Source organism: Lissotriton helveticus, chromosome 3_2, assembly GCF_964261635.1.
Source record: "Lissotriton helveticus chromosome 3_2, aLisHel1.1, whole genome shotgun sequence".
Lineage (NCBI taxonomy): Eukaryota > Metazoa > Chordata > Amphibia > Caudata > Salamandridae > Lissotriton > Lissotriton helveticus.
The window spans coordinates 24,704,670-24,730,061 of record NC_136062.1 but is presented as its reverse complement, the minus strand read 5'-3'; the positions used below and the strand labels follow the sequence as shown (position 1 = coordinate 24,730,061).

The 25,392-nt window shown below is 48.9% G+C and overlaps 1 protein-coding gene across 2 annotated transcripts in view; it reads left to right on the top strand.

Annotated features, from left to right (window-relative positions):
- LOC144826433 (transient receptor potential cation channel subfamily M member 7-like) overlaps nucleotides 1–25,392 on the top strand; it is a 1,864,676-nt gene that overhangs the window by 1,245,520 nt on the left and 593,764 nt on the right. For both annotated transcript variants that reach the window (XM_078684758.1, XM_078684759.1), the window contains one exon: nucleotides 6,418–6,544. In XM_078684758.1, the coding sequence (XP_078540884.1) occupies nucleotides 6,418–6,544 (127 nt within the window). The remainder of the gene's footprint in view (nucleotides 1–6,417; nucleotides 6,545–25,392) is intronic.

Sequence of the window (25,392 nt, the reverse complement as noted above, 5' to 3'; positions counted from 1 at the left end):
CTGGCAGTAAGGAAATTGGAAAATAGTTTCCCCAATTGTCAGGATCAAGGTTCAGCTTTCTAGAAGCGCTTTCACCCTAGCATATTTCCATTGCGGTAGTACAATCCCAGTTTTAAGTGATGTATTTATACAATCAAGCATAACTGGTGACACTACCTCCGAAATGTTATGGAGAATAGCGGGGGGCAGCATCTAATGGGGAACCCGATTTGAGTTCTTTGAGCAATCTTTGCAAGGTCTCGCGATCCAGCGGATGAAATTCCTCCAACAAAGTGGGGATCACCGGATTAACTCGATCACACATTTGTGGAACAGTAATGGGAGGGAAAGAATTATAAATGATTTGTATCTTTTCTTAAAAGAAATTGGCAATTTGATCGCAACGTAATTGGACATTGCCGGTGCCCATAAGGGAGGTACGAGGTGTAAGAAGAGTGTTAGCGATTCTAAATATCTCACGTGAGGAGTTTGCAGATAAAATCTTTCCTTGATAGTAGAGGGCTTGAGTGTTTTTAATTTTGTTTTTATAAATTTTAATAGCATCTCGATACTTGATTCTGCTAGCGGCAGAAAAATCCTTCCTCCAATTTCTTTTGGATCTTTTACATGTCTCAGCTGGCGTAGTTTATGAGAATACCAAGGGTTTTTTTTTCTCCCACCTTTTCCGAGATTTCCTTTTTAGGGAGGTCAGAATTAAGTGCAAGTTCAATCCAGTTATTAAAATTATCATTGGCAACAATAGGAAAAAGGGTGAGATGAAGGAAAAGTGTCCTTCAGATTGCTGATAAAAGTATCTAGAGAGAGTTTTGACCATTTCCGAGCAATTTTTGTGACTCTAACAGTTCGTACATTAGCATCTGGTTAAGTCCAGTTAAAAGGAAGAAAGAAGTAGTCTGACCATGGAATAGGGACAGCATCTTCTACTAAAAGATGATTTATGTTGGAAAAAATAGGGTCCAACAGATGGCCTTTGATATGAGTAGGACTGTTCACTCTTAATATGAATTGAAATATTGCCAGTTCCTCGACCAATTCTGCTGTAGAGATTGATAAATCATCATCAAAATGCAGGTTAAAATCACCCAGACTTGTTAAAATAGGGGAGGCACTGGCTAAATTTGCTGCCACCTCGGGTAAGTCATTCTTAAAGAGCCCAAGGGGGCTTGGAGGGCGATCGACCTAAATACCTGAAAAGGTGACCTTGCGGGCTAACTCAATCACAAAGGACAAAATTTGCAGTCAGGGACATAGTTTGCATTTGTTCTGCAAACAAAGTTGTCCTTGTGAATTATGGCCAGACCTTCACCACGCCCTGTTTTGCGGTCAAGCCTTTGAATTACGTAATTTGGGGGAAGAGATTGAACAATATCAAAATCAGTGTCGTTACTCAACCAAGTCTCCGTTAGAAATAAAACATCGAGATTCATCTCTTCGAGGAGTACATAGATTTCAATAGAATATTTAGGGAGCGAGCGGCAATTACGTAGCAACAACTTGCTCCTTCTTCCATCGGGAATATCTAACAAAGTCTGGGTGGAGTTTTGAAAGCGGAATTCACAATTAGTACAATGTGAGCCTTTATCTGGCAGTATGACATGGGTACACTTACTAGCTGCCTCTTTTCTCAGGTCGTGAAGTTCTGCAGCATTAAAGGAAATTCTTTCGCTCTCAAAACTGGCAGAGATTCCTGCCCCTGGGCAAGAAAGATGATTCAGAAAAGGGGGTGGTGATGAACAGAGTGTCTGAATTAAGCAGACCACTCTTACCCAGTCCAAAGATCAGGGCTTGATCCATCACCGTTATTTAGCTCACTGCCCCATCCCAGCTCAGAACCTGGCTATATGCAAATTAGTCTGTCCCTGGCCCAGTGCATCATGGGAACAGGGCAGACCAAACTACCAAGCCAATTCTTCACCAGAAAGGAGACAAGCTTCCGGGGACCGGTTTCTGCCATTTCAGGCGTCGTCGGCCCTGGGCAAGGAAGGGCGCAGACGGGGTGGCCATAGGCGCGCCTTTGGCGCGCCCGCTACGCAGTCGCGTCATCGGGCAGTTTATCGGGCCGGAATGACGTGAGTTAGTGTCCAAAAACTAGACTGCTAACTTGTGCCCCTGAAGATCCTTCTGCCGTAGGGATTACTATGCCTGTAGCTCTCTGCCTTTCATGGCGGTCTAACTGCCATTTCGGAGAGGGACTCTGGGGGCCCTTCGCATGGCTCCCGTCCCCCTGGGTCTCCGATATAGGGCCTGGGGGTCACCTGTGGTGCCCCCACCAAGCATTCAGGCGCAGTGTGCCTGGCACCACATGGTGCCTGCCACATGATGCATGGGTGTTTACAAATATGCCTTTTACAATTGCAGCTTGTGCTGCGGCTCTTTTTCAGGCTGTAGCACAAGCTGCAATTGAAGGCATATTTCCGACTGCTATGCTGGCGGTCACATTAGAATACAGAGCGTGGAACCGCCGACTACTAGTCGGGCGGTCCCACTTCCAAGGCGCTAACATCGTAAAGAGCCCCAAACTGTTCCTTCATTTGGAGAGAAAGAAATCTACTATTGCACATTTTAGTTCAGACGCTCATATCTTACCCTCTAAATATAGTTAATTGTCTGCTAACTGCACAGGGTTTACTGCTATATGAACTGAAAACCCATTTGGGTAACACAGTAACTGTGAGAATTTAATTTGATTTTGCATAATTACTCAAAAGTTCGGTAAAATTATGCCTGATTACGTGAAATGTAAATACGTTATCAGTGCTTTATTTTAATGCAAAATGCATCCTCATGTCAATTTTTGACAAGAGGATACATTTTTCAGTAAAAATATAGCTCGGAAAAGACAGTGACACAAACAACAACCACTTGTGTTCTGGCTGTTTGCCGTATTTTTGAGTACTCGCTTTAAAATTTTACAGCAAGTAGCACGTAATTACATGATGTGGTGTAATGACATTATTTGGGGGATTTTTGCATAACAGGAGTAACTCAAAATTACCAAAATTACAGAGTCCTGATTTAAATTTCGGCTGGGCCTAGTGAGCATCCAAGCATTGGCAGAACATTTTTAAATCTATTATGCAAACAATTCCCATTAAACATATTTTTACACTACCTACTGTCATAGGACAAGGACAAGATTCTATCTCTCTTCATGATCATCTAAATCTACTTGCCACTTATATCTTCTTGGACATCCTTATAAGGATTATATATAATATCGTAATGCCCAAGCAACAGGAGGTCAGATCTTCCAAATCTAACTCTTTTAAAAGTGCATGACATCTCTACTAGCAGAGCTAATATCATTCTTAAAGTGACCTGTGCTAAAAGAACAACACAGTTCACATAAGTATTTAGCAGTGCAAAATATTATAGAGGATGATTTAAAGTGCATATTTTCAAAATACAATAATTACAGACCACCAGCTTAATACAGTCTAAGCATAAAGAGCATTACAACTCCACCATCAAAATGTAGCACTTTAACTACATAAACATTCAGCAGCATACTAATTATCAATCGCAATCTTAATATTCATATGGTCAACACCTGGTAATTCTAAATCGCCTACCCCCTTCAGCCACAAATTACACAGCAATAACATCATGCATCTCCCTGTTTCTTATGCTTTTATCCCATTATCTCTCCGCCATTCTACTCTTACGAGTCGCTTCCGCTTAAACCCCAGAGCAGGATTCCCTAGTGATCCAAGTGGCACCATGTCTGTCTTTGTGCCACTGCCTCCCCTCAAATCCTGAAAATCTCACATCTCTCCATTATCATTCCTAACTCTAGATATCATCAGGGGCCAGGATTATGGATAGCGTTCAGAAAAACCTGAGCCTCTGCAATACCAGTAAAAAAATAAAATTTCACTATAAATGAATTTCAGTTTCACTTGCTGAACAGGCAAATAGTGTGCCGCAGCCACTTGAAACTCTGACAACTCTCTTGAACTCCCTTATTCTGCTAGCAGTTTCTCTGGCCATATCTGAGAAAACTTTGACTGTATATTCGTTTTGAACTTCAAAAGACTTATTCGGAATTGCCTTAAGAATTAATTATTTTACCCAGCAGTCAGGCAAATTCACAAAAATAGTTTAGCATGAAGTGCAATTCATGTAGGAATTCTATGAACTCTCATAATTGTAAGATATTGACTGAAATCTGGCAAAACGTGTGTTCAAAATATTGTCTCAAAAATGGAATATAGGAAATTGGGGCATTGGCTGAATGGGTTGTTAACCCGACTCAGGCAACAACTAATATCCTTGTTGGGGTGAACCACAAACGTCACTAAATCAACCGGTCCTTAACCCGCCAAATAGCTTGCCACTAAAATAGTCCTGATTAACTTTGCGGCATTGTGGTGTATATATGCTGCACACAAACCGTAATAAAGTGAAAACACAACACAAAGAAAGTCCCAAACCAATTTCGGGAAAAAAGTATGTATTTTAATACATAAAATGATAACAAAACAACAAAAATCCAATCAATAGAACCGAAGATATGCAATTTGAAATTGTTAGGTAGATATATCACCTAAAAGCACAGTCTCACTTGCAGTCCTCTGTCATGCTAGACAGGGGTGAAGTCAGAAGTTCAGGCTGACTGTGATCGAGTGGGGGCTGGATACAGGGGCCAGGCTAGTCCCACTGAAAAAGTTATCTTCCACCAGTCCAACACAAACAGGTCTGTTCACATTCACGAAGAGTCCACAACTTCAAGATTTCTCTCAAAGAGAGGATACACTCTGATGCCAGCCAAGGGTCCATGGCCTGAGGAGACACCTCTAAGGGACCAGGGAATCCCTCTAGCAGAGGCCAGCAGGATTCAGGCAGGTCCAGTTGCAGCATGTCAGCTGGGAAGTTACAGGGAGACCTTTGGAGCTTGTTGTGTCCCTGTAGCTCAGAAAAGGCGGTCAGTAAACTGACCCTTGGAGTCACTCAGGTTGCTTGGCATGAATGGAGGAGGTCAAGTCTTCCTTCACAGGGAGAAAGGCACACCTCAAGCACCAGGGCAGTCCTCTGAGGAACAAAGCAATCGCCAAGCAGCAGGGCTGTCCTCTGTGAAACAAGGCAAGTCTCAAGCAGTAGGGCTGTCCTCTGGAAAACAAGGCAAGCCTCAAACGGCAGAACAGTCCTCTGAGGAACTATGCAGTCCGGCCTTTATAATGACCAAAGGTCTAGGGGATTTTTGGAGTGGCTCAGGAGGTCCGATATTTATACCTGCTGCAATCCTTTGAAGTGGAGGATTTTCTAGACTATCCTCACATCTGGTTGTGCAAAATTCTACTGTTCCCCTGCCACGGCACCAAGAAGTCTGGGGTGACAAAAGACTAGTGTCAGATTCCTTTGTGTGTGCTCGGAGGAAAGAACTTTGAAATGTAAGTGGGGCATGGATGGCCCATGGTGTCCACAACTAGTCCCCTATTGTTCTCAGTCTGGGCCCAACACAAATTCTTAAAGGGGGAGCCATTAAAAGGCTAAGGCAGCTGAAAACTACTAGAAGGCCTTAGAAGCTTTTAGGCAGGAAAATTACACCCTTCTAAAAGTGGTATTTTCAAAATTGTAATCTAAAATATTGACTTTTCTATTTAAGAGGATTTTAAATTACAATTCATCTAAGTCCAAACATGGTATGTGTACCTACTCCCAATTAAAAGTTAGCACTTAATAAATATAATAAGGTAACCCAATGGTATTCTGTGGGAGAGGTAGACCTTACAGTAATGAAAGATGAATTTAGGGGGGGTTCACTACCAGGTCATGTAAAACTTAAAAACATGTTTAGGGCCTTCCTTGGGGGTGACTTATATGTATTAAAAAGGAAGGTTTAGGCTTGGCAAAAGCTGTATTTTGCCAGGTCGAATTGGCAGTTGAAAACTGCACTACAGGCTGCAGGGGGAGGCCTGAGACATGTTTTAAAGTGATACTTTGGTGGGTGGCACAATGAGTGCTGCCGGTCTACTGATAGCATTTAATTTACAGGCCCTGGATACATTTAGTACCATATACTAGGGACTTATGAGTAAATCTTTATTTATTTATAGCATGAGTATAGGATGCAAACTAGTTTGTTACATAGCCAGAGATAGCTCAGAATCTGTCATATAGACCAAGAATGGTCCACAATGTAGCTCAGCTATGACTAAAGCCCCTATGAAGTATTGCTCCAATAAATGCATGCAGAGCTAGAAGTACTCAGTGCACAGATCCTCCAAATGACAAGAACAGTCAGACTATTTTCTAGTTACTTATGCATTTTGGGTCACAAACATTACAGCATGTGTTAATAGTTTTGGCATATTATAAATGTATTTTCATTTCAATCAAATGTCTGGCTTAAGTTTCTTATTACATAGAAAATATGGTGATTTCTAAAACCTGATTTTTCTCTCTTGTGTTCTAAAGTATGTGCCAACAATTCAGTTGTGCCTCACCTCTGCGGTCCTGGGACATGGCTAACACCAATTCTGCAGGCTGTCTACTGCTTTGCACAATATATCATTATGGTTAATCTCCTGATTGCATTTTTCAAGTAAGTGCTTCTATGAATACCATAGTATTATTTCATAAAGACAAGTTATATATTATTCTCTAATGTGAGCAATGACTGGCCAGTCGCAAAGCCTGCAAATCAGCTTTTCACAATGCTCATACCCCCTTTTACGAGTCAAAAAGACTCAGAAAAGGGATTTGCGACTCTGTCCGAATTGCAATCTAGGGGTTGTGAAATAAGAAAAGAAATTCCCCTCTTCTTTTTAAATCACAGTTAGAGTGGTAACTGATTTGTAAATGAGAATTGCATTGCATGGCCTCATGGGGTAGCGGGGGAGGGGGATAAGGGGAATAACTGGGAGTGGACAGTGGTCAGTGGTTGCGAGCAGGAGCGGCTCCTCCGCTATGACGGAGGAGCGTCGCCCTGCTGCTTTTAAGCAGTGTAAGGAAGAAGAAACATAAAATTATAATAACTAGAGTTATTATCATTTTATCTTTCCTGCCTCTTTGTGTGCGGGTGGAACAGTTCTGCTCTCGGAGCAGGGCAGGAGTGGTTTGCCCACTCCTAAGTGCGCAATGACTGGTTGGCACTCTTGGGCCGCCCAACCCAGTCATGTGCACTTTCCCCATTCTCCATGTAGGCTGCATTACAGCATGCATGGAGAACAAGCCAAGGCCCCCATTCCCTGGTTGGGCGTCGAACCCAGATGCTAAAAACCTCATTAAAGTGTTGTGATTGGTCAGGGGATCTGGGTGCTTACCAATCACAATGCTGCATTGCAGCTTAGTGATTGGTCAGGGGAGTCTTGCTGTACTTCCTGCGTTTGTCTCATGAGGAGAGCAGAGACGCGGGACCTGGCGGGCAAGGTGAGATAAAAAAAAATTGTGTATATATATATATATATATATATATATATATATATATATATCTCCATCCCCCCGCCCCCCCACGCACCCATCCCGCCACCCGCGAACCATTCCGGCCACCACTAGTCCCATGTCCATTGCCTTTTACTCCTGATGTGTTCCCAAAGGAAAAATGTTTTCTTTCATACCAGCACTGGTTTCTTTAATGGGCTGCGTTAAAATAGTGTTTCTTATTTGGGAAAGCAAATGCAAGGATGACCGTATGTTGTTCATTGCAAGCATCCATCTATTGCATTTACAGCTATTTATATGAGAATGGCAAAATATGACCTGCTAAATTCATATTCATTAGGTGGGTCATTTTGTGACCCACTCCGAGTAGGCACTTTACAATGTAAGTTTGCAAATGGGCTCCGTCCATTTAGTAAGCCAGTATTTTTTGCATTTGAACACCCTGATTTTTGTACCTTTATGGTGGGTGAGTCTCACCCCCAGAAATTGCATGATATTTGGAGTGTGCATGTTTACCACCAGAGTCAGCCTTTTAAAAATAAGGCTGCTGCAAAGCAGCTAGGGCAAGGGGCACTTGGCTGGTTACACATAAACATGTGTGCACATGAGAAACTAGAGTCGCATGCAGCCTGGTAGCTGCACAAAGATCACCTACCTGTGACAGTATTAAACTGCAAATTCAACCAGTCAAAATACCTCTTTTGACAGCTCTATTCCTTCCTTTTAAATATTAATAAGTTACCCCTATGTAGACCTTATGGTAATCTACTGATTGCATTTTAAATATTAATCACCCTGCCCGTAAAGGCGAAGAGAAAGCTAGTGCAAGGAGCCAAGTGTAGCCTTTTGAGGCCTTTAGACCTGCTGAAACTAGGCTAGGGCTAATCAGTAGGAGCAAAATGATCCCACGATCAGGAAAAACAGCCCAACGGGGCCCAAGTTAGGCACTTTCAAAGATTTGCCAATTTTAACATGCCTTCAATCAAGCAACGGAGCATTTGGGTCTCAGTCACTGCATTCCAGATTGCCCCCGTGGAAGGCCAAGCTTTCTGGGAATGACACAGCACTTTTGTTATCAATTTACACAGGGAGGGGGCATGCGGGAGGCCACAACCCCTGACTCCTACTTGGCCTGGGGACTCCAACTCCTAGGCCAGCGTAAACTATAAGAGACCCCTAGACCCCGTCACTCGACACTGAAAGCAAGGACTGGGTCCTGGGATCCAGGAAAACCACAGACTGCTCCTGTCGCAAGTGGGAGCAGAAAGGAAGTCTGCTGCCCCCCAGCAGGAGCAGAGAGAATCTACTCTCTGCTCCCGCGCCCATGCTAGAAGGTGCCAGCGATGCCAGTCGGGAATTGTAGGAGTGGGCTACCTGCACCACCCCAACATAGAAAGAGGCTTGGGTACCCGGTTTGTCCCGAGTGAGACCAGAGCACCCCTTTAAAAAAACAAATGCAAACAAAGCAAGACGTGCTGCACAAAGCTGTGCTCTGCAAAAACAACCGAAGCCGCTAATATAATTTTTACAGCTCCCGTCCTAAGAGTGCCCCATAGTTAAGCTGGGTCTAGTGGCTCAGTGGACAAATGCATCCACTGAAGGAGTTTGTGTTCGACCTAATGGTCACAGGTTCAAATCCCGGCAGGTCCACTCAACCACGCATCCATCTGAGGTCGATAAAATGAGTACCGTAGAGTTGGGTAACAATAAAACATCTGTTATTCAGCTCCAAGATGCCTCCGGGTGAATGTGCGCATTATAAATTGACATGTTATGTTATAATGTCCTGTAGGACTCAGTTTGCATAATTCTCTTCTCTGTGGTGTTCCAAGGAAGATCAAGGGCACCACCAATATTCATCAGGAATTGTTTGGGCATTGCAGCACAAAAGCCCCTACCAATCAACTTTAGGAAATTAACCCTATGGCTCCCAGGTCACAGAATACATGACCGAGGGAGACATTTCTGTCATTTTTTAAGTATTTCTTAGTCCAGAGGTTTTGTTCTACAACTTGGGAGTGCAGTGACTTCTGGTGTTTGATCATATGGCTGCACTTTTTGTGGCCTAAAGGTGTATAAGAAAGGCTCAAACACATGTTATTTTGATTTTTCGACAATATATTGAAAGTGATTTTTGATAAACATTACAATGCTTTATTGACAATAATGATGGTTGATTTAAGTAATATGATGGTTATTTTTTAGCATGTGTATATTGGTTTAATAACGTGGTGAACTCTTGACTAAGCCAATAGGCTTACCTTATATATTGATGTGATGACCACTTGACAAAGCCAATAGGCATGTTTTATTTAACTGACTACCCCCTGTATTGTGATGTTGCATCTGGTATATGTGCTGGGGGTTTATGATTTTGGGGGTCATGATCCTGTAGGTATCAAATGTGATTTCAGAATGTCACCAAATGAAATTTCATAGGTCTGATGTATATATTTAGCAACTAACGCACAGTAGGCATGGCCAAGATCGTGACCGGAGTGGACGCTGCATTGATAGCTCCGCAGCCCGCCCGTGAATAATCCTAAGTTATCCTGCCCATCCGGGCTCTCCTGTTACATACACAATACCTCCTCAGGATAGGGAGGCGGTGGCCGTGTATTTAGTGGCCCGATGACCAGGGGCAGAATTGCTCTGCGAGGTGGTGACCGGCGGTGGCCTGGGCCTTAGTCACGTTGATGAGGGAACGAAGACATCCTGACGGCCTGCCTGAGTGTCAATTTGGCTGCCAAGTCGACTGGCCCATCAGAGAACTAGGTACGCCTCCTCCGTCCACGGATCCCTTCTCTGGTCCTGGGACCCGCATGCTTAGAGTGTGGAGGAGTCGCGGCGACCGGACCCGGTTGATGGGTGTTGCAGTGGGATGCAGCACGCCTGGAAGCAAAATCGCCATTGGATCGAGGTGTTCCCTCCCCCTACCCTTGATGGAAAGTGGATGCTGCCCCCCTCATCTGCGTTACGGGGGAGGGGATGGCGGATTCTGCGGCCCCGGCTAGGGCGACCAACTAAGGCGTCTTTGATATATTGTGTGGATGCGCCTTCACGGGGTGTCGCACAGACAAAGAGCAGCGGCCCGAATGGGCGGCCACGCGACAACAGCTGGGGGACACCTGGGCCTCGCTTGGCAAATTTAATAGGACAGCCAGCAGGCGGAGATGGTACACGGAGGGCGACAAAGCTGGAAGACTATTAGCTTGTTTGATACGGGCAGAAACCCAACCCCACCCGATTCTGGCACTGCAGAATGAATTGGGCCAGAAGGTGTATACCCAGCAGGCGATTAACGAGGTGTTCCAATCCCATCTATGCAAAATATACTCGGAATCGCAGCCTTTAACGGGCGCCAAGGATATGGAGGTGTACCTCGAGGGGATACAGCTGTCCGGTATTGAAGCGGACAGCCAGGAGGACCTGGGAGGGCCACTACGAGAGGAGGAACAGAATAGCCCATCTGCAGGCAGCAAAATCCCCGGGAATGGACGGATTAGCGACCGAACTCTATAAAGAGTTCAGGGGGGTTCTGGTCCCGAAACTCCTTTAAGTTGCAATGGAGGCCTATGACCGGGGCTCGCTCCCGGACTCCATGCGGGCGGCGACGATCGTAATGATCCCCAAGCCGGGTAAAGATCCTCTCCTCACCGGATCCTATAGACCCATATCCATGTTGAATGTGGACTTGAAAATTATCAGCCAGGTGCTGGCCTCTAGACTCCTTCCCCATCATAGACGCCTGGTCCATGACGACCAATCGGGGTTCATTCCGGGCCGTAACACCTTGCGGAATATCCGCCGCCTGGCCCACGTCATGCAAACTTTGGAGGGACAGGCCAAACAAAGCATGATGGTCTTTCTAGATATCGAACAAGCGTTCGATTCGCTGGGCTTACCTCTGGAAGGTGCTTTTAAAACTAGGCCTGGGGGAAGGATTTGTAAAGTGGGTTCAGCTACTGTACACCAGACCTGTGGCCAGAGTCCGCACGGGTCGATGTGTCTCGGATGAGATACCCATAGCGAGGGGAACACGTCAGCGGTGCCCCCTCTCTCCCCTGCTCTTTGCCCTGGCGATGGAGCCGTTGGCATGCCATCTCCGTACGGTGCTGAAAGGCCGGGGCATCCGGGCAGGGGCAGTGGAGCATGTGGTGTCCTTATATGCGGACGACGCCTTGGTCTATCTGAGCCAGCCAACGCAGTCGTTGCCAATCTTGATGACCGAGTTATTGCACTTTACAGCTGCTTCTGGCCTCGCAGTGAATAAGGCGAAATCCCAGCTCTATGCGATTGGAGAGCAGTCTGAATGGGAGGGGGTCCCGCGCCCGGAGATGGTAGACGACACACTTCGCTATTTAGGGATCTGGATTGGTCGAAACTCGGCCGCTTTCTTTCAACACAACATGGGACGGATAATCTGGGGTCTGAAGGGAAGTATCGCCTTCTGGAACACCCTTAAGATCTCCTTGATGGGGAAGATTGGTCTAATCAAGATGGTGGTCCTCCCACGCTGTCTGTACACGATGCAGGGGGCCTTTTATGAGCTACTGCACCAGGTTTTTTGGGAACTGGATTCCCTCCTAGTCCTCCTATTATGGAACGGGAAGAGATGTAGGGTAAGACTGGAGGTCCTGAAGCGTAGGTGGGGCACAAGAGGATTAGAAGTCCCCGATCTAGAGCAGTATTACTTCGCATCACAACTGCAACATGCTATTGCATGGTTGGATACGGACCCCTCCTGGGAGCGGTCCTTGCTGGCAGGGGCCTATGGAAGCGGGCAATTGGGAGCGTTGCTATGGCGGGTCGGGGGGGCGAGATCACATCCCCTCGCTGGTACGGTTGGTGGCCGCAATCTGGGATCGTGTGGTGAGACGCCACATCTGTAGCAAGCCGTTCGCCCCTGACTTGGACCTATGACTGATGCCACCCTTTGCCCGGATTGCACAGGTAATGTCCATAGACAAATGGGTGGAGGGAGGTTGCCTGATGCTGGCCGATCTGTATCCAAATTATACATTTATCACTTATCAAGAGGCCGTCACTGCCTTCGAGCTTGGTCCAGGGCAATTCCTTCAATACGCTAAACTAGCGGCGACTCCGCGGCAGCTGTGGCCCTCGTTTCCGGAGGCCCCGGCGCCCACCCATACTTTAGTCACTATGTTGGCAATGGCGGGGGGCGGAAGTTTGTGACTCACCTCTACAGGGCTTGCGGGAGGATAAAAGGTTACGGCCCTTGGTGATAGAGGACAAATGGCAGCAGGCGTGTCCACAGAAGATCACTCCCCGTGACTGGGAAAAGATACATGAAAGTGTGCGGAAGGTGTCAGTGAGCAACCGCTTTAAGCAAATTAAATATAATATGATACACATGACCTACCTCTCCCCTAAGCGTCTCCAGGTCATTGTCCATACCAGGGATTCCCATTGCCCGAGATGCCGCAGTCCCATGGCAGACTTTGTGTATATGATGTGGACGTGCCCCATCCTCCAATAATACTGGAAGTCGGTTCTGGAGGTTTTGGCGAGGGTATCAGGGTGGGTAATAGACATGGACCTGCGCCCTTGCCTCCTGGGCTTAATCCCCCGAGACCCTAAACGGAGGGTGAGCAGACGGTTCCTTATGCTAGACCTGGTTACAGCTCGACGTCGTATTGCAATTCACTGGCTATCCCCACAAGGCCCGATGCTGCAGAAATGGAGGGCAGATCTAAGGGAATGGGCACTGGCGGAAGAAGCGCACATGAGGCATACAAGGAGGGATGGGAAACTACCTGAGGTCCTACAGACTTGGGGAGTAATGTTTCAGGAGTTGGTGGGACAAGATGCCCCATTGACGCAAAACAGTTCAGACTCAAACACGGGACAAGGGGAGGCCCAGACTCAGGACGAGCGGGTGGCACAGACCCTATTCTTCATTCTTACCTTTTTCTAGATCCGGCAGCAGGGGGGAAAGGGGGGAGTTTGGGGAAGGGATGGGGGAGTGGGGGAGTGGGGGAGTTCCTATATAGTTCAGTAAGGTTTCCAGGGACAATGTAACTATACAAGTGGCAGACAAAGTGCCCTTCACCATCCTCGCTGTTGTTATGCGACCGGCCGATTGCTGGAATTGATATGAGGATTTTCATGAATAAGGCAAATATGATGTATGTCTGTACCTTACTTGATTTATTGTGCTGGATATGTAAATTGAAAAACATGACAAATAAAGTTTAAAAAAAAAAATGTAATGTGAGCGGATCAAACTTGTTTGTGAAGCGTTATAGAATACAAACTTATCTGCGACAACATGGCACTCATATAGCCATGCTCCATGAGACAAACCTACTAGACACCAAGACTCAGAAACTTCACCAAAAATGGAGAGGGCAGCTGTTCGCATCTCCTTTCGCCACTTACGCCAGGGGGTGGCCATATGGATAGCTCCACAGGTCCTGTTCAAATTACGAAAATATGAGGCTGATATAGTGGGCAAATACGTGATAGTGCATGAGGACTTTGATGGGGTGGAGGTGTGCCTGGTGAACATTTATGCCCCAAATACATATGATGCTGTTTTTTTTAACGGTATGGAAAATTTGCTTCTTACATACATTGGGATACCATTAATATGGGCGGGTGATTTTAATTGTGTGATAGATGGCTCACTGGATATGGAACCAACGAAACACCACACTAAACCGAATATGTCGGCTGCCCCGAGGAGAGTGATGGACAGGTTCCATTGTGTAGACATCTTGCGAGAAACACAATGGAAGAGTGACATACACCTGCTATACACTGGCCCGTGAGGTCTACAGCAGGCTCAATCGTTTTCTGCTTTCCCGAGAGGTGTGAGGTACAGCAGAAGGGACTGCTGTGCTAGGCCATTTCCTGTCCGATCATGCTCCTATATTGCAAGAATGGGGACCCGAGAGTAGCAGCCCGAGAGTCCAGTTGTGGCGATTGCAACCTTCCACACTGCGTGACTCAGTGTTTTCAGAGAGGAACTTAGGAAAACCATAGTAGATTACTTTGCGAAGAATTGGTCAACCACTGAGACCAGGAGCATTAAATGGGATGCATTCAATGTGAGGAGACTGCTTGTCTAAAGTGGGGGGCACTAGGAGGAGATTGGAGTTGGAACTGACAGAGGCGGAGAGCGAGCTGACTAAATTACAGCCCGAGAACCGTGCGATGGGTCGGCTTTCGGACTTACTTCTACAGGCGCAGAGTATGGTCGGGGAGGCCTGGGATGGACTTGAAATATCAGCAACTATTGCATAAGGAGGGCGCTAGATATGGAACACTGCTGGCATGGTTGTTAAAGAGGGAATGCCCACCCCCGATGATACCACCTCTGCGTTGCCCTGAGGGAACTATGGCCAACAAACAGGTTGGTGTTAATACAGTGCTATTTAACCACTTAACCGGTATTTTTCGCAAGACCATGGGGAGTGAGGGGATGGGATGGGGACTTCCTCCCGGATGTCTCCAGCGACTTACGAATGAGCAGAGTGAGGATCTTGAGGCAGAAGCCCAGTTAGAGGAACTGCAGAAAGCACTATAGGGCATGGCTCGCTGCAAAACACCGGGCCCAGATGGAATTCCGGTTGAGTTCTATCAGACATATGCTGATATTTTGCTCCTGCGCCTATTGGACACCTTGCAGGAAGGCGTCCAAACCCGATAGGGTTCCTGAGGACCTGGCTGCATACAGCCCCCTGTCCATGCTGGGAGTGGACGCTAAACTATTGGTCAAAGTCCTGGACATAAGACAAAGAAGAGTTGTGACCTCACTGGACCATTGCGGTTTTATACATGATCACATGAACCTACAGCGATTATCACTTGTCCTGCATTCATTGGCGGACAGCAAGCTCAGGGCGGCAGTTGTCACCCTGGACATTGAAAAAGCCTTTAATACATTGCGGTGGAACTATCTTTGGGAAGTGCTGAGAAGAATGGGGTTTGGCAGAGAATACATAGCCTGGATTAAATAACTTTGGGCCAGATGTAGGTGGTCCATTACAGATCGGTAAACCCGAAATTTGGTACATTTCAGGCTTACCGACCGGTATTGGGCCATTTCCTTTGTAGGGGATGATTCGGTAAATACCGAATCAGTATTTACCGAATCATTATTTACCGAATCGGTTAATGACATGTAGGAAGCACTTTAAAGAGTGCTCATGTGCTTTAAGGATTCGTTATTTACCACCAACTATTAATTGGTGGTAAATAACAAATACTTTTGAAAATGCAAATTTGTGCATTTTCAACTGTGCCATGTGACAGACATACGTATTTGTGACACATGTGCACACAAGCACTATTCAGGGTTGCAACAGGGTGTCAATGTGACACCATGCCTTCCTTGAATGTTTCCCTATTTTACAGAATCGGTTTTTACCGATTCGGTAATTCACATTCATTCCTATGGACCTCCAGGCCCATAGGTATGAATGGGAATCACCGAATCGGTAAATACCGATTTGGTAAATACAAAATCGTACCGATTTGGTAATACTTACCAAATATTTACCTACATTGCATTTACCGATTCTAAAATACCGAATCGGTAAAATTCGGTATTTTAGAATCGGTAAATTTCAATTACCTACATCTAGCCCTTTATCATCAACTGAGAGCCAGAGTACAGAATGGGGGACGGGTGCCGGAGACTATACAGATAGAGAAGAGTACACAACAAGGATGCCCATTATCCCAATTGCTCTTCGCACTAGCTCTGGAACCCTGGGCAGGAAGACTGCGAAGAGATAGGGAACAATGGGGTATATTGGTAGATGGCCGTACGCATGCAGTCTCCATGTACGCAGATGATGCACTCCTTTATATCATAGAACCGGAAAAGGCGATCCCTGTGGCTCGGAGAATATTAGCCTCATTTGGTTTGGCCTCCGGCCTCTGAATTAACTGCCAGAAAACAATATTGTTCCCAAGGCCCTGGAGCGGATGACACCCCAAGATCTTCCAGAGGTGGGTATGGAATGGAGATGTGATCGCTTTCGATATCTCGTTATCCAGGTGGCCCATTAACCGGATACCCAGTTTGAACTCAATATGGGAAAAGTCCTTACAGGATTGGGGACATCAATAACATTCTGTAACAGGTTACCACTGTTGGTTATGGGGAAGGTGGCAATATCAAAGATGGTGCTCCTGCCCCGCTGTCTATGTACTACAGAACTCATTTTGTAAAATACCAAAGTCCACATTTGATATCTTAAGCGGCCTGCTGACCTCACTAGTGTGGGCTGTTGGACAGAACAGAGCCAAATTGGAAATACTTAAACTGGATATGAATGTGGGTGGCCTAGGATTGCCGGACCTCAGATTATAATATAAAGCAGGATTATTGCAGTGCGCAGCACAATGGTGTATGGGGGAATGTACAGTGGAGACAGACTTGTTGGGTAGCTGGAACGAACGGACACAGTTACAGCGGTTCCTTATGATGGGCTCAGGGGTTCCCAGAGATTGTCCTTATATAATACGACAGGTGACAGAGGCCTGGGAACAGGCAGTGGTGCTGGTTCTTTGAAGGGCCCCATATGCTAGCAAGCTACTCTTCCGGTAGTTGAGTGGATTTCAGAATATTCAGGTGACTATGGACATTTCGAAATGGTACGAGGGAGGATGCAAGTTGGCGGGAGACCTCTACCAGAACAGGACCTTACTGACCTTCATCGAGGCACAGAATTGGTTCCAGGTACCGGCTGAACACTTTCTGCAATATGCTAAAATATCACGTACGGTGCGCGAGATGTGGACTTCGTTCCCGGAGGAGCCATGGGTGTCCCGCACGCTGTTGACGCTGCTGTAACCGGGCTCCAGTAAGGATCTTATCCAGTATATATATAAAAGGCATTAAAGGAGGACCGTGGGTCCAACCTTGCTGTAATTAGAGGGAAGTGGAAAGAGAACCTACCTATCCCGCTGACCAATGGTGAGTGGAAAAGAGCGCTAGTGCAGGTAGCTGAAGCAAAGTGTAACGCGAGGTTCAAACTTACTCAGTTACATTATTTACATTGTACGCATTTTACCCTGGGAATGACCCGCTCCTGCCCATGGTGCGGCACAGACCCCGCCACATTCCTACATATGACCTGGAGTTGCTTGTGCCACCAACAGTACTGGAATCGGGTGGTAGAATCTCTTGGCACAGCAACAGCATTGCAGATTGAACCCTCCATAAAACAATGCGTTCTGGGCGTACTCCCAACACCCAAGAAGGGGACACAGATAAGACATAAGTTTGCGATGCTAGAGCTGGTTGTGGAGAAGAGACGGATAGCGATCCATTGGATCCGTCCCCCCAACCCCCACATGGGAAAGATGGCGGGTGGGGAGGGGCTAAGGAGCGTCGTCTTAGAGCAGTAAGAACAAATGAGAATGCTGAGAGTGATCTACTTGACTGGGGTCAAATGTTAACAGAAGTGAACGCAGCAACAACGCAAAGCGATAACGTTCTGCACACAACTTGCCATCCACCCAGTACTCAGTGTCACCTAAGCAGAATTAGAATAATGGCCCTCTTACACAAATTTCAAACCAGTTTCTATCCAATTGTCAGATTGCCCATATTATGAATAGTGATGGTTGCCAGTCACAGCCAGGGGAGAGGTGAGGAAGGGGGGGGGGGGGGGGGGCAGGTAGGGTGGGAGGTATTTCTCTTTTTCGATAGTTTTTCGCTTCACTCTTTGATTGCGGTCCTTACTCTAACCCAAATCGCAGTGCTGCGCGTAGTAATTCACCTCATGTGTATTGATGGTGATGTAAAGTAAAGTCATGTAATCAATTCATCGCTTCAAAAAGGGTTGTCAGGAAGTAAAAGTATAGATATGGCAACTGTTAATGATATCCTCTGATGCAGTATTTTTAATAAAAACCTGTTACAAAAAACTGATGCATAGTATTTAGTACTGTGTTGAATAAATGTACTATTCCAGGGTGCTCTCGGTATCTTGTGACTGAGAAAGCTCGGCGTGAATCCTCCTGATACAGTGACGCGTGCTGCGATCCCGCATAAATTCTCATTGATCTGGGTGAGTCAAATGTCGTACTGCCCACGCCCGACGCATCGCTAGGACTTTTGCATAGGTCTTAATATCTGTGTTAATGAGGGAAATCGGATGGTTGGTTGAACACTGATCACGGGGAAGGCCATTGTGGCACAGTCTAAATTTGGCTGAAATGACCTGCACTGCAGCTTTATAGAGGTTAAAAGATGGGGGCATAGGATGTCCTGGAAGTGCTTATAGTATTTGTTGGACCTGGCCCTTTTTGGCAGGTTCACCCCGAAACTTTTTGCTTTTTCCTAGCCTGTTTCTGTGACCTGGTGTTGGTGATTTTAGGCCTTTGTGCACTTTTTCACTGTGGTACAGTGTAAAGTGTGTGAGCTCTCTGTGTATGTGTGGTGAGTGACCTGCCCTCCCATAGGAATGCATGGGAAATCTGTGTGACCATGGTAGTTCCTGATGTGTGGGGAGTGCAGGGTCGAGTTTGGTATGTGCGAACTCGTGAGATCAAATGCTGCGTAATGATTTATGTGGCATGAATGTGTCTAGTGCGGAAGTGCCACTTCTAGACATGTGTGTGCACGTGATTGGCTGGCGCCTGGCTCCAGGAGTGCCTGGGCCTGCTTGTGGATTGACTGTCTGGTTTGAGGATGACAGGGGCTGGGGAGCCCCCAGGAGGTTGTCTGAGTCTGCCCTTGGTTGAATGACTGCATCTGCAACTAGAGTGGAGGGAGGAGATAGCACCTGGGAGTGAATAGGGCTGTGCCTGCTTGCCACAATGCTGGCTCCACCTCCTGCTGGGCGGCTGTCGCCTCTGCCCCTCACACTGAAAGGAGTTCCCTATAACCAGTTGTGGCTGGTTCTTGCATTGCCTACACCCTGCTAGACAAAGGAATTTCATGTATAAAAAGAGGCTGTGACCTCTTCTAAAATGTTCTTGTTCTTAACTTGAATCCTGCCAGGGGCGTGCTGCTGCTTGGGCTCAGGGGAAGGCTTGCCTCCCTGGGCCCTGCCCATCCCCTGGATACCTGATGGACTTTCCTGTTCTGGGAGCTGCTGGGCTCCACCTTATGTCCTGGACTGCTGAGGTCCTGGACTCCTGAGGGACTTTGCTGCTTTATTTTGGGCATCTAGCGCTTTGGAGTGCTTTATTTCTCCCCCAGTGCTCGAGAGCGCTTTATTTTAGCTTATAGCGCTGGGAGCGCTTTACTTTGCCCCTAAGAGCTTAGTAGCGCTTTTATTTCGTTTTGATTCCCGAGGGTGCCCACCCCTCCTTTTCCGCCATCGGCCCGAGTCATTGCCAGAGCGGCCGCACTGTGAATGGCTCGCTCCGGGGGGCTTGACTGGAGAGGCCGCGCTCTGATTGGTGCAGCGCTGGAGGCTGCACCGATGAGCCGCGCTGGGATTGGCTAGCGCTCGGGGAGAGTGGAGAAGAAGATAGCGCCGGCCGCTGTGGGGCTCCTGTGACCAAGGGGGAGCCCCGCACCCCAAGAAGAGGCAGCTGGAGGTACCGGCGGGGCTCTGTTCCCGAAGAGGAGCCCCGCGCTGTGAGAGAAGCCTCGCCCGCTGCACCAGCGCTGCCCAGAGGAGCCCCCTCTACAGGAAGCCGGTGAGGGGGGCAGCAGAAGAGAAGGGAGGGGTGCCGGGACACATTGTTGGTGTCCGCCCCCCCCCTCCCCTCTAGCAGCGCGATCTCGTGCTCATTGTGCTGGTGAAGCCACGAGGGCTTCAGGGGGCATTGTGATAATCAGAGCCCGTCGAGGCTCCAATGCGGGGGCACTTTGTTACTGCTTTGAGTCCACGAGGGACTCCAACGACGCCCGCATCCTTGGTGAGTGGAGCCCCGAGGCTCCTGGGGCCAGTTTGTGTAATTAGAGCCTGAGAGGCTCACAGTTGTTCCAGAGTCCCCCGTGAGGGACTCCAACGTTCCGGGCATTGTGTTTGAGCCCCGAGAGGCTCCCGCCCATATTTGATTTACGAGCCCAGCGAGGCTCGAGGTGCCATTGTTTTAAGAGCCAGAGAGGCTCATGGGGGCATATTGGTACAAGAGCCTGTGTGGCTCCTACCTTTTGGCGCAGTTCTGTTTGAGGGCTAATGAGAGCCCATGCCATAGTTTTATTGATGTCCAAGCTGCCCAGCAATTAGTGGGCAGCTGCACCGTTTAGGCCCCTGACTTTTGGACGCAGGGTGTCCTAGCCCCATCAAGGCCAGTTGGCCTAGGGACTGCCACAGGTGGTGGCTTATGTAAGTTTTGCGCAATTATGTGGTTTTATTGCACCTCTAAATGTGTTTTCATACATCATGTGTTATTCCTGCACCTCTGAATGTTTTTAGACATCATGTGTTTTGGCGCTATTGAGTTGTGTTCTGGCACCTCTGAATTTTTTTAGCCATCATGTGTCTTCCTTGTTCTCACACCGCTGAATGTATTTTTATGCATCATGTGTTTTCTTTCCTTACACCTCTGAATGTTTTAGACATCATGTGTTTTCCTTCCCTGCATCATGTGTAATGTGTTCTTGGGGCGTGGCCGAGCCATCCAAGATGGTGGACGCACTTCCCTAGTGCTCCGGTCGGCTGCCCGCAAAACTGATGCCTACCACCGCACAAACGGCCATGTACCGGCCAATATAATCGCTCATCCTATGAAGGGCTCCCACGACCACCTCTGGTGCCACCTGTGATCGCGGAGCTACTGCCGCGGACCGGGGGGGCCGTGCGACGGCTGTCGCCAGAGCGCAACTAAGATGGCGGCGCCCAGCTCCTGACTCCCGGGAACCCGGGAGGGTGCCCCTGCTGCCCGGCGACACTGGACCGTAGTCCCTATAGACCCTGGGGGTGCCCTGGACATGACCGTTGTGTTGCTGGTCTGGCGGCGGTGATCGTGATGCGGAGGGACCACTTCTCCGCTTGAGCCTGACCGTCCGGGACCCCTGGACCGCCCGAGCGCCCTGGTGGGGGGCTGGTGGCTACAGAAGCAACTGCGGAGAGAACTGCATTGCGGTGGGTCTCGGGGAACATTTCTGGCGCTCCTGATGCCACCGGGACACTGCTGCGGACCCGAGACGGTGATTGGCACTTGCCGCCCAGACCGACTCAAAATGGCGGCGCCCAGTCCAAGATGTCGGGAAGCCCGACGAGCCAGATCCTGATGCCCGGGGACGAGATCCGAAGCTCCTGGTGACTGGTGACTCCCGGAGGCGTCCCAGCCTGAGTGTCCGCGTTGCCGCCCCTACTGCAGTGAGTACGAGGGCTCTCACGCTGCAGGCGCTGCAGGAGACGGTGGGCCCTGTCTGCCTCTGACCGGGTCGGGTGGCCCGGCGCGTCGCGATTGGCAGTGGTGGCCCCCACGACCTCGCGGGTGCACAGGGAGAGCACCGAGAGACGCAGCGACGACCCTGGTCCGCCAGCGGGGGACGTCCCATACACCGGGAGCATCACCCCACCCCCTCCTGAAACCTACTGGCCCCGGGGACGCCATCCTGTGAGAGACGACTGTGGAGGGGACCCAGGGACGGAGTCGTGCAACGTCCCTGCCCGGCCATCACATATCAGACGGCGACTAAGACTGGAGGTGACAGGTGGAAAACCCACATAACCGTTTTCACGTGAGGCTGGGACTACCCATCTCCCCCACGGCAGTTGCAGGGGCGCAGTTGGGGACCACTTTGACCCTCAGTGAGAAGGGGACCTCACCTCCCCCGCTTCAACATCAACCCCATTACGGGGTGACGGCGGGGACTGGAGGGCGGTTCACAGCAGCAGAGCACGGCGTCCCAGAGGGGTGACTGCGCCACCGACCCGGTGGACCACCAGCGACAGCGATGGGGAGATCACAGCGGACAATGACCACGACGCCGGCACCTGCCCTGAGGCGATCGCCCTCCCCGGGCCCCTCGAAGATGCCGCAAGCCGGCGGACCGCCGCAGGGTGAGGATATGTCGACCAAGCTAGATAAGGTACTAGCGGCCATAGAGCACTCACGGCTGTCCATGGAGAACAAGTTCGGCGAACTCGCCTCGGACATTAACCTCCTGCGAGATGACCACAGAAAACTAACGGACAGGGTGAGCCAAGGAGAAAAAACGCTGCAAGACTTAAAACCACAGGTCCAACTCCACCAAGAGGCCATCCAAGAACTCCAGAATAAAGTCAAATTCCTGGAACGCAAGACAGACGATTTGGAAGGTCGCTCTCGCCGGAGCAACATCCGCGTCCTCAACCTGCCGGAGGAAGTGGAGGGGTCCGACCCTGTACACTATATAGAAACTTGGATAAAAACATTCACTCAGGTTCAGGACCTCACACCCTTCTTCTCAGTGGAGAGAGCGCACAGGGTTCCAGCCCGACGCCCTGCCGCGGGCTCCCCCACCAGACCATTCCTGCTTAAAATGCTACACTACCAGAACCGGGATGCGATCCTACGAGCGGCCAGGCAAGCGAGAACACTCAGAGTGGAAGACAAGCACGTAATGCTGTTCCCAGACTACTCTCAAGCAGTGCAGCTCCAGCAAGCCACATTTCAGGCGGTAAAACAAACCCTGAGGCAACACAAGCTGCAGTACGCGCTCCTCTTCCCGGCTCGCCTTAAAATTATACTAGGGGACTCTACGCACTTCTTTACGGACCCGGCGGAGGCGAGGCGCTGGCTGGAACACCACGACAAGGATCTACCAGGACGGAGAACCACATCATCGCGCCCCCTTTGTAACAAACGGGGACTATGCTCCAAGAAGATAGCCCTCACGCAGCTGAGCCGCCCATCCGTTCCCAACACCAGAAAATCCCCGGATCTGGAACAAATAATAGCAGACAGACGGAAAGCCCTACATGCGGCGGCGGAGACCCGGCGCACGGTGGATGGATCGGAGGAGGACCGGGGCCCACACATTTTCACATCCGAAGACGAAGAATGCAGCGACACACGCACCTCGAGAGGGGGCTCGGTCTCCCCTCCACTGGTGACCCCGCAAACGGCGGACACGCTCTACTGAACGACGACGAGCGGAGAATATGGTAAAGCCGGGACACTCGGGCTGGGTGGAACCAGAAGGGAGTCGTAATCCACCAACAGAGGTAATGGCGATTGCGAATTCACTTACAGCTACACTGCGCGAAGGGCAGCCAGACCTTGAGCCTTCGGCAGCGACACCAACCCACCCCCCCACGCAAAACGAACTAGAGACAGTACGAGATGTACAGTTTGGACTTATTGTGCCAAGCAATAGGCCCCTATGGTTGAGACGGTTTCCCAAATGTTGTTCTTAAGTTTCCCCCCTCTCATTCCACCTGTTCCTCATACCTCTGCGGGAGAGGGCTGTTAGGCTACGTCTGGACATTTGTGGGAGAAGTGTACGGGTGGAGGTGGCCATAACCATGGGCCCAGGGATTGGGGAGTGCTGCCCTGTAAGACTAACAGACAGACATGACGAGACTCTCTAATTCGGACATTACATTCATCACACTAAACGTAAGGGGCCTACATACAGCTAGTAAGCGTTATGCAGTATATGCTTATTTGAAGAGACAACAAGCACACATCGCCCTTTTGCAAGAGACTCACTTGACGGCAACAGAGGTGGGGCGACTACAGAAGAAATGGCGGGGCATTGTCTGCGCTACCGGATACTCTGCTTTTGCCAGGGGGACACTAATCTGGGTCAGACCAGGTACCCCATTTAAAGAACAGGCCAGGGTGGTGGATAAGGAGGGGCGATATGTGTTAATGGAGGGATTGCTGGATGGGCAATCAATTCTAATAGGCAGTATCTATGCCCCTAATACTGAACAGAATGTATTCTGGAACCGCCTCACGACAGCGCTAGCGCATCACAGCCACGTACAGTGGATATTGGGAGGAGACTACAACTGCGTCCTGGATGCGGCTTTGGACCGCTCCCGCCCCCCACCAACACACTGACCACTTCACAGGCAGACAGAACTTTTTAATATTTGGGTGAAACACTGGGCGTTGATCGATACATGGAGGGCACTACACCCCACCTCCAACCTATACTCATTCCATTCCATCCCTCACGACCTCCGAGTACGCCTGGATAGATTTCTTTGCTCGGCGCAGATACACGCTAAGGTACAACATACCGACTATCTGGGGCGGGTGCTTTCAGACCACGATGCCCACTCGTTGACCCTTCGATGGAAACCGCCGCACCCTCCTGTGCCCACATGGAAACTCCCCCGGGAGTGTCTTACAGACCAGGTATTCACACATACTCACCAGGAACACCTACAGGAACACTTTGCACTTAATGCAGGGACGGCAACCTCTAGGCTCATAGAATGGGATACACATAAAGTAACGGCGAGAGGTCACTGTATACAGCAGGTAGTGGGGGTGCGCAAGCTCCTAGAACGTACGCTACGGGACTCGGAATGTGCTTTAGCATCCCTATCGAAGGCGGATGACCGCGGTGCGGCCACCCCGGAACACGTGGCCGAAGCCAAAACCAGGTACGCGGAAACACTGAGAGACCTCCGTAAATACAATTTTAGGATCTATGCCGCCAGGGTACACCGGGAGGGCAACAGGGGAGGTACACTTTTGGCCTGGCTCGCTAGACAGGACCCCGATCTGAAACCTGTCACAGAAATTAGAGATCAGTCTGGTCAGCTCCACACATCCCAATTGGCAATCCTTCAAGTCTTCTACACATATTACTCCGGCATATACAAGGCCCCGAGACAGGGAGACTCCCAAGTGATGGATGGATTCTTCCACACTTTGACCACCCCCCAAATCTCACCGACAAATAAGAAAGACCTGGACAGTAAGATAGGCCTACCCGAAGTGAAAAAGGCGATAGGGGCACTAGCTAGAAATAAAGCCCCTGGGATGGACGGCTTCCACCTCGAATATTATAGTACCTTCTCGACTCTCCTGAGCCCCCGAATGGTCACCATGTTTAACGCCGCACTCGAGGCGGGGATGTTGCCACAGTCCCTTAGGGAATCGATAGTAGTATCA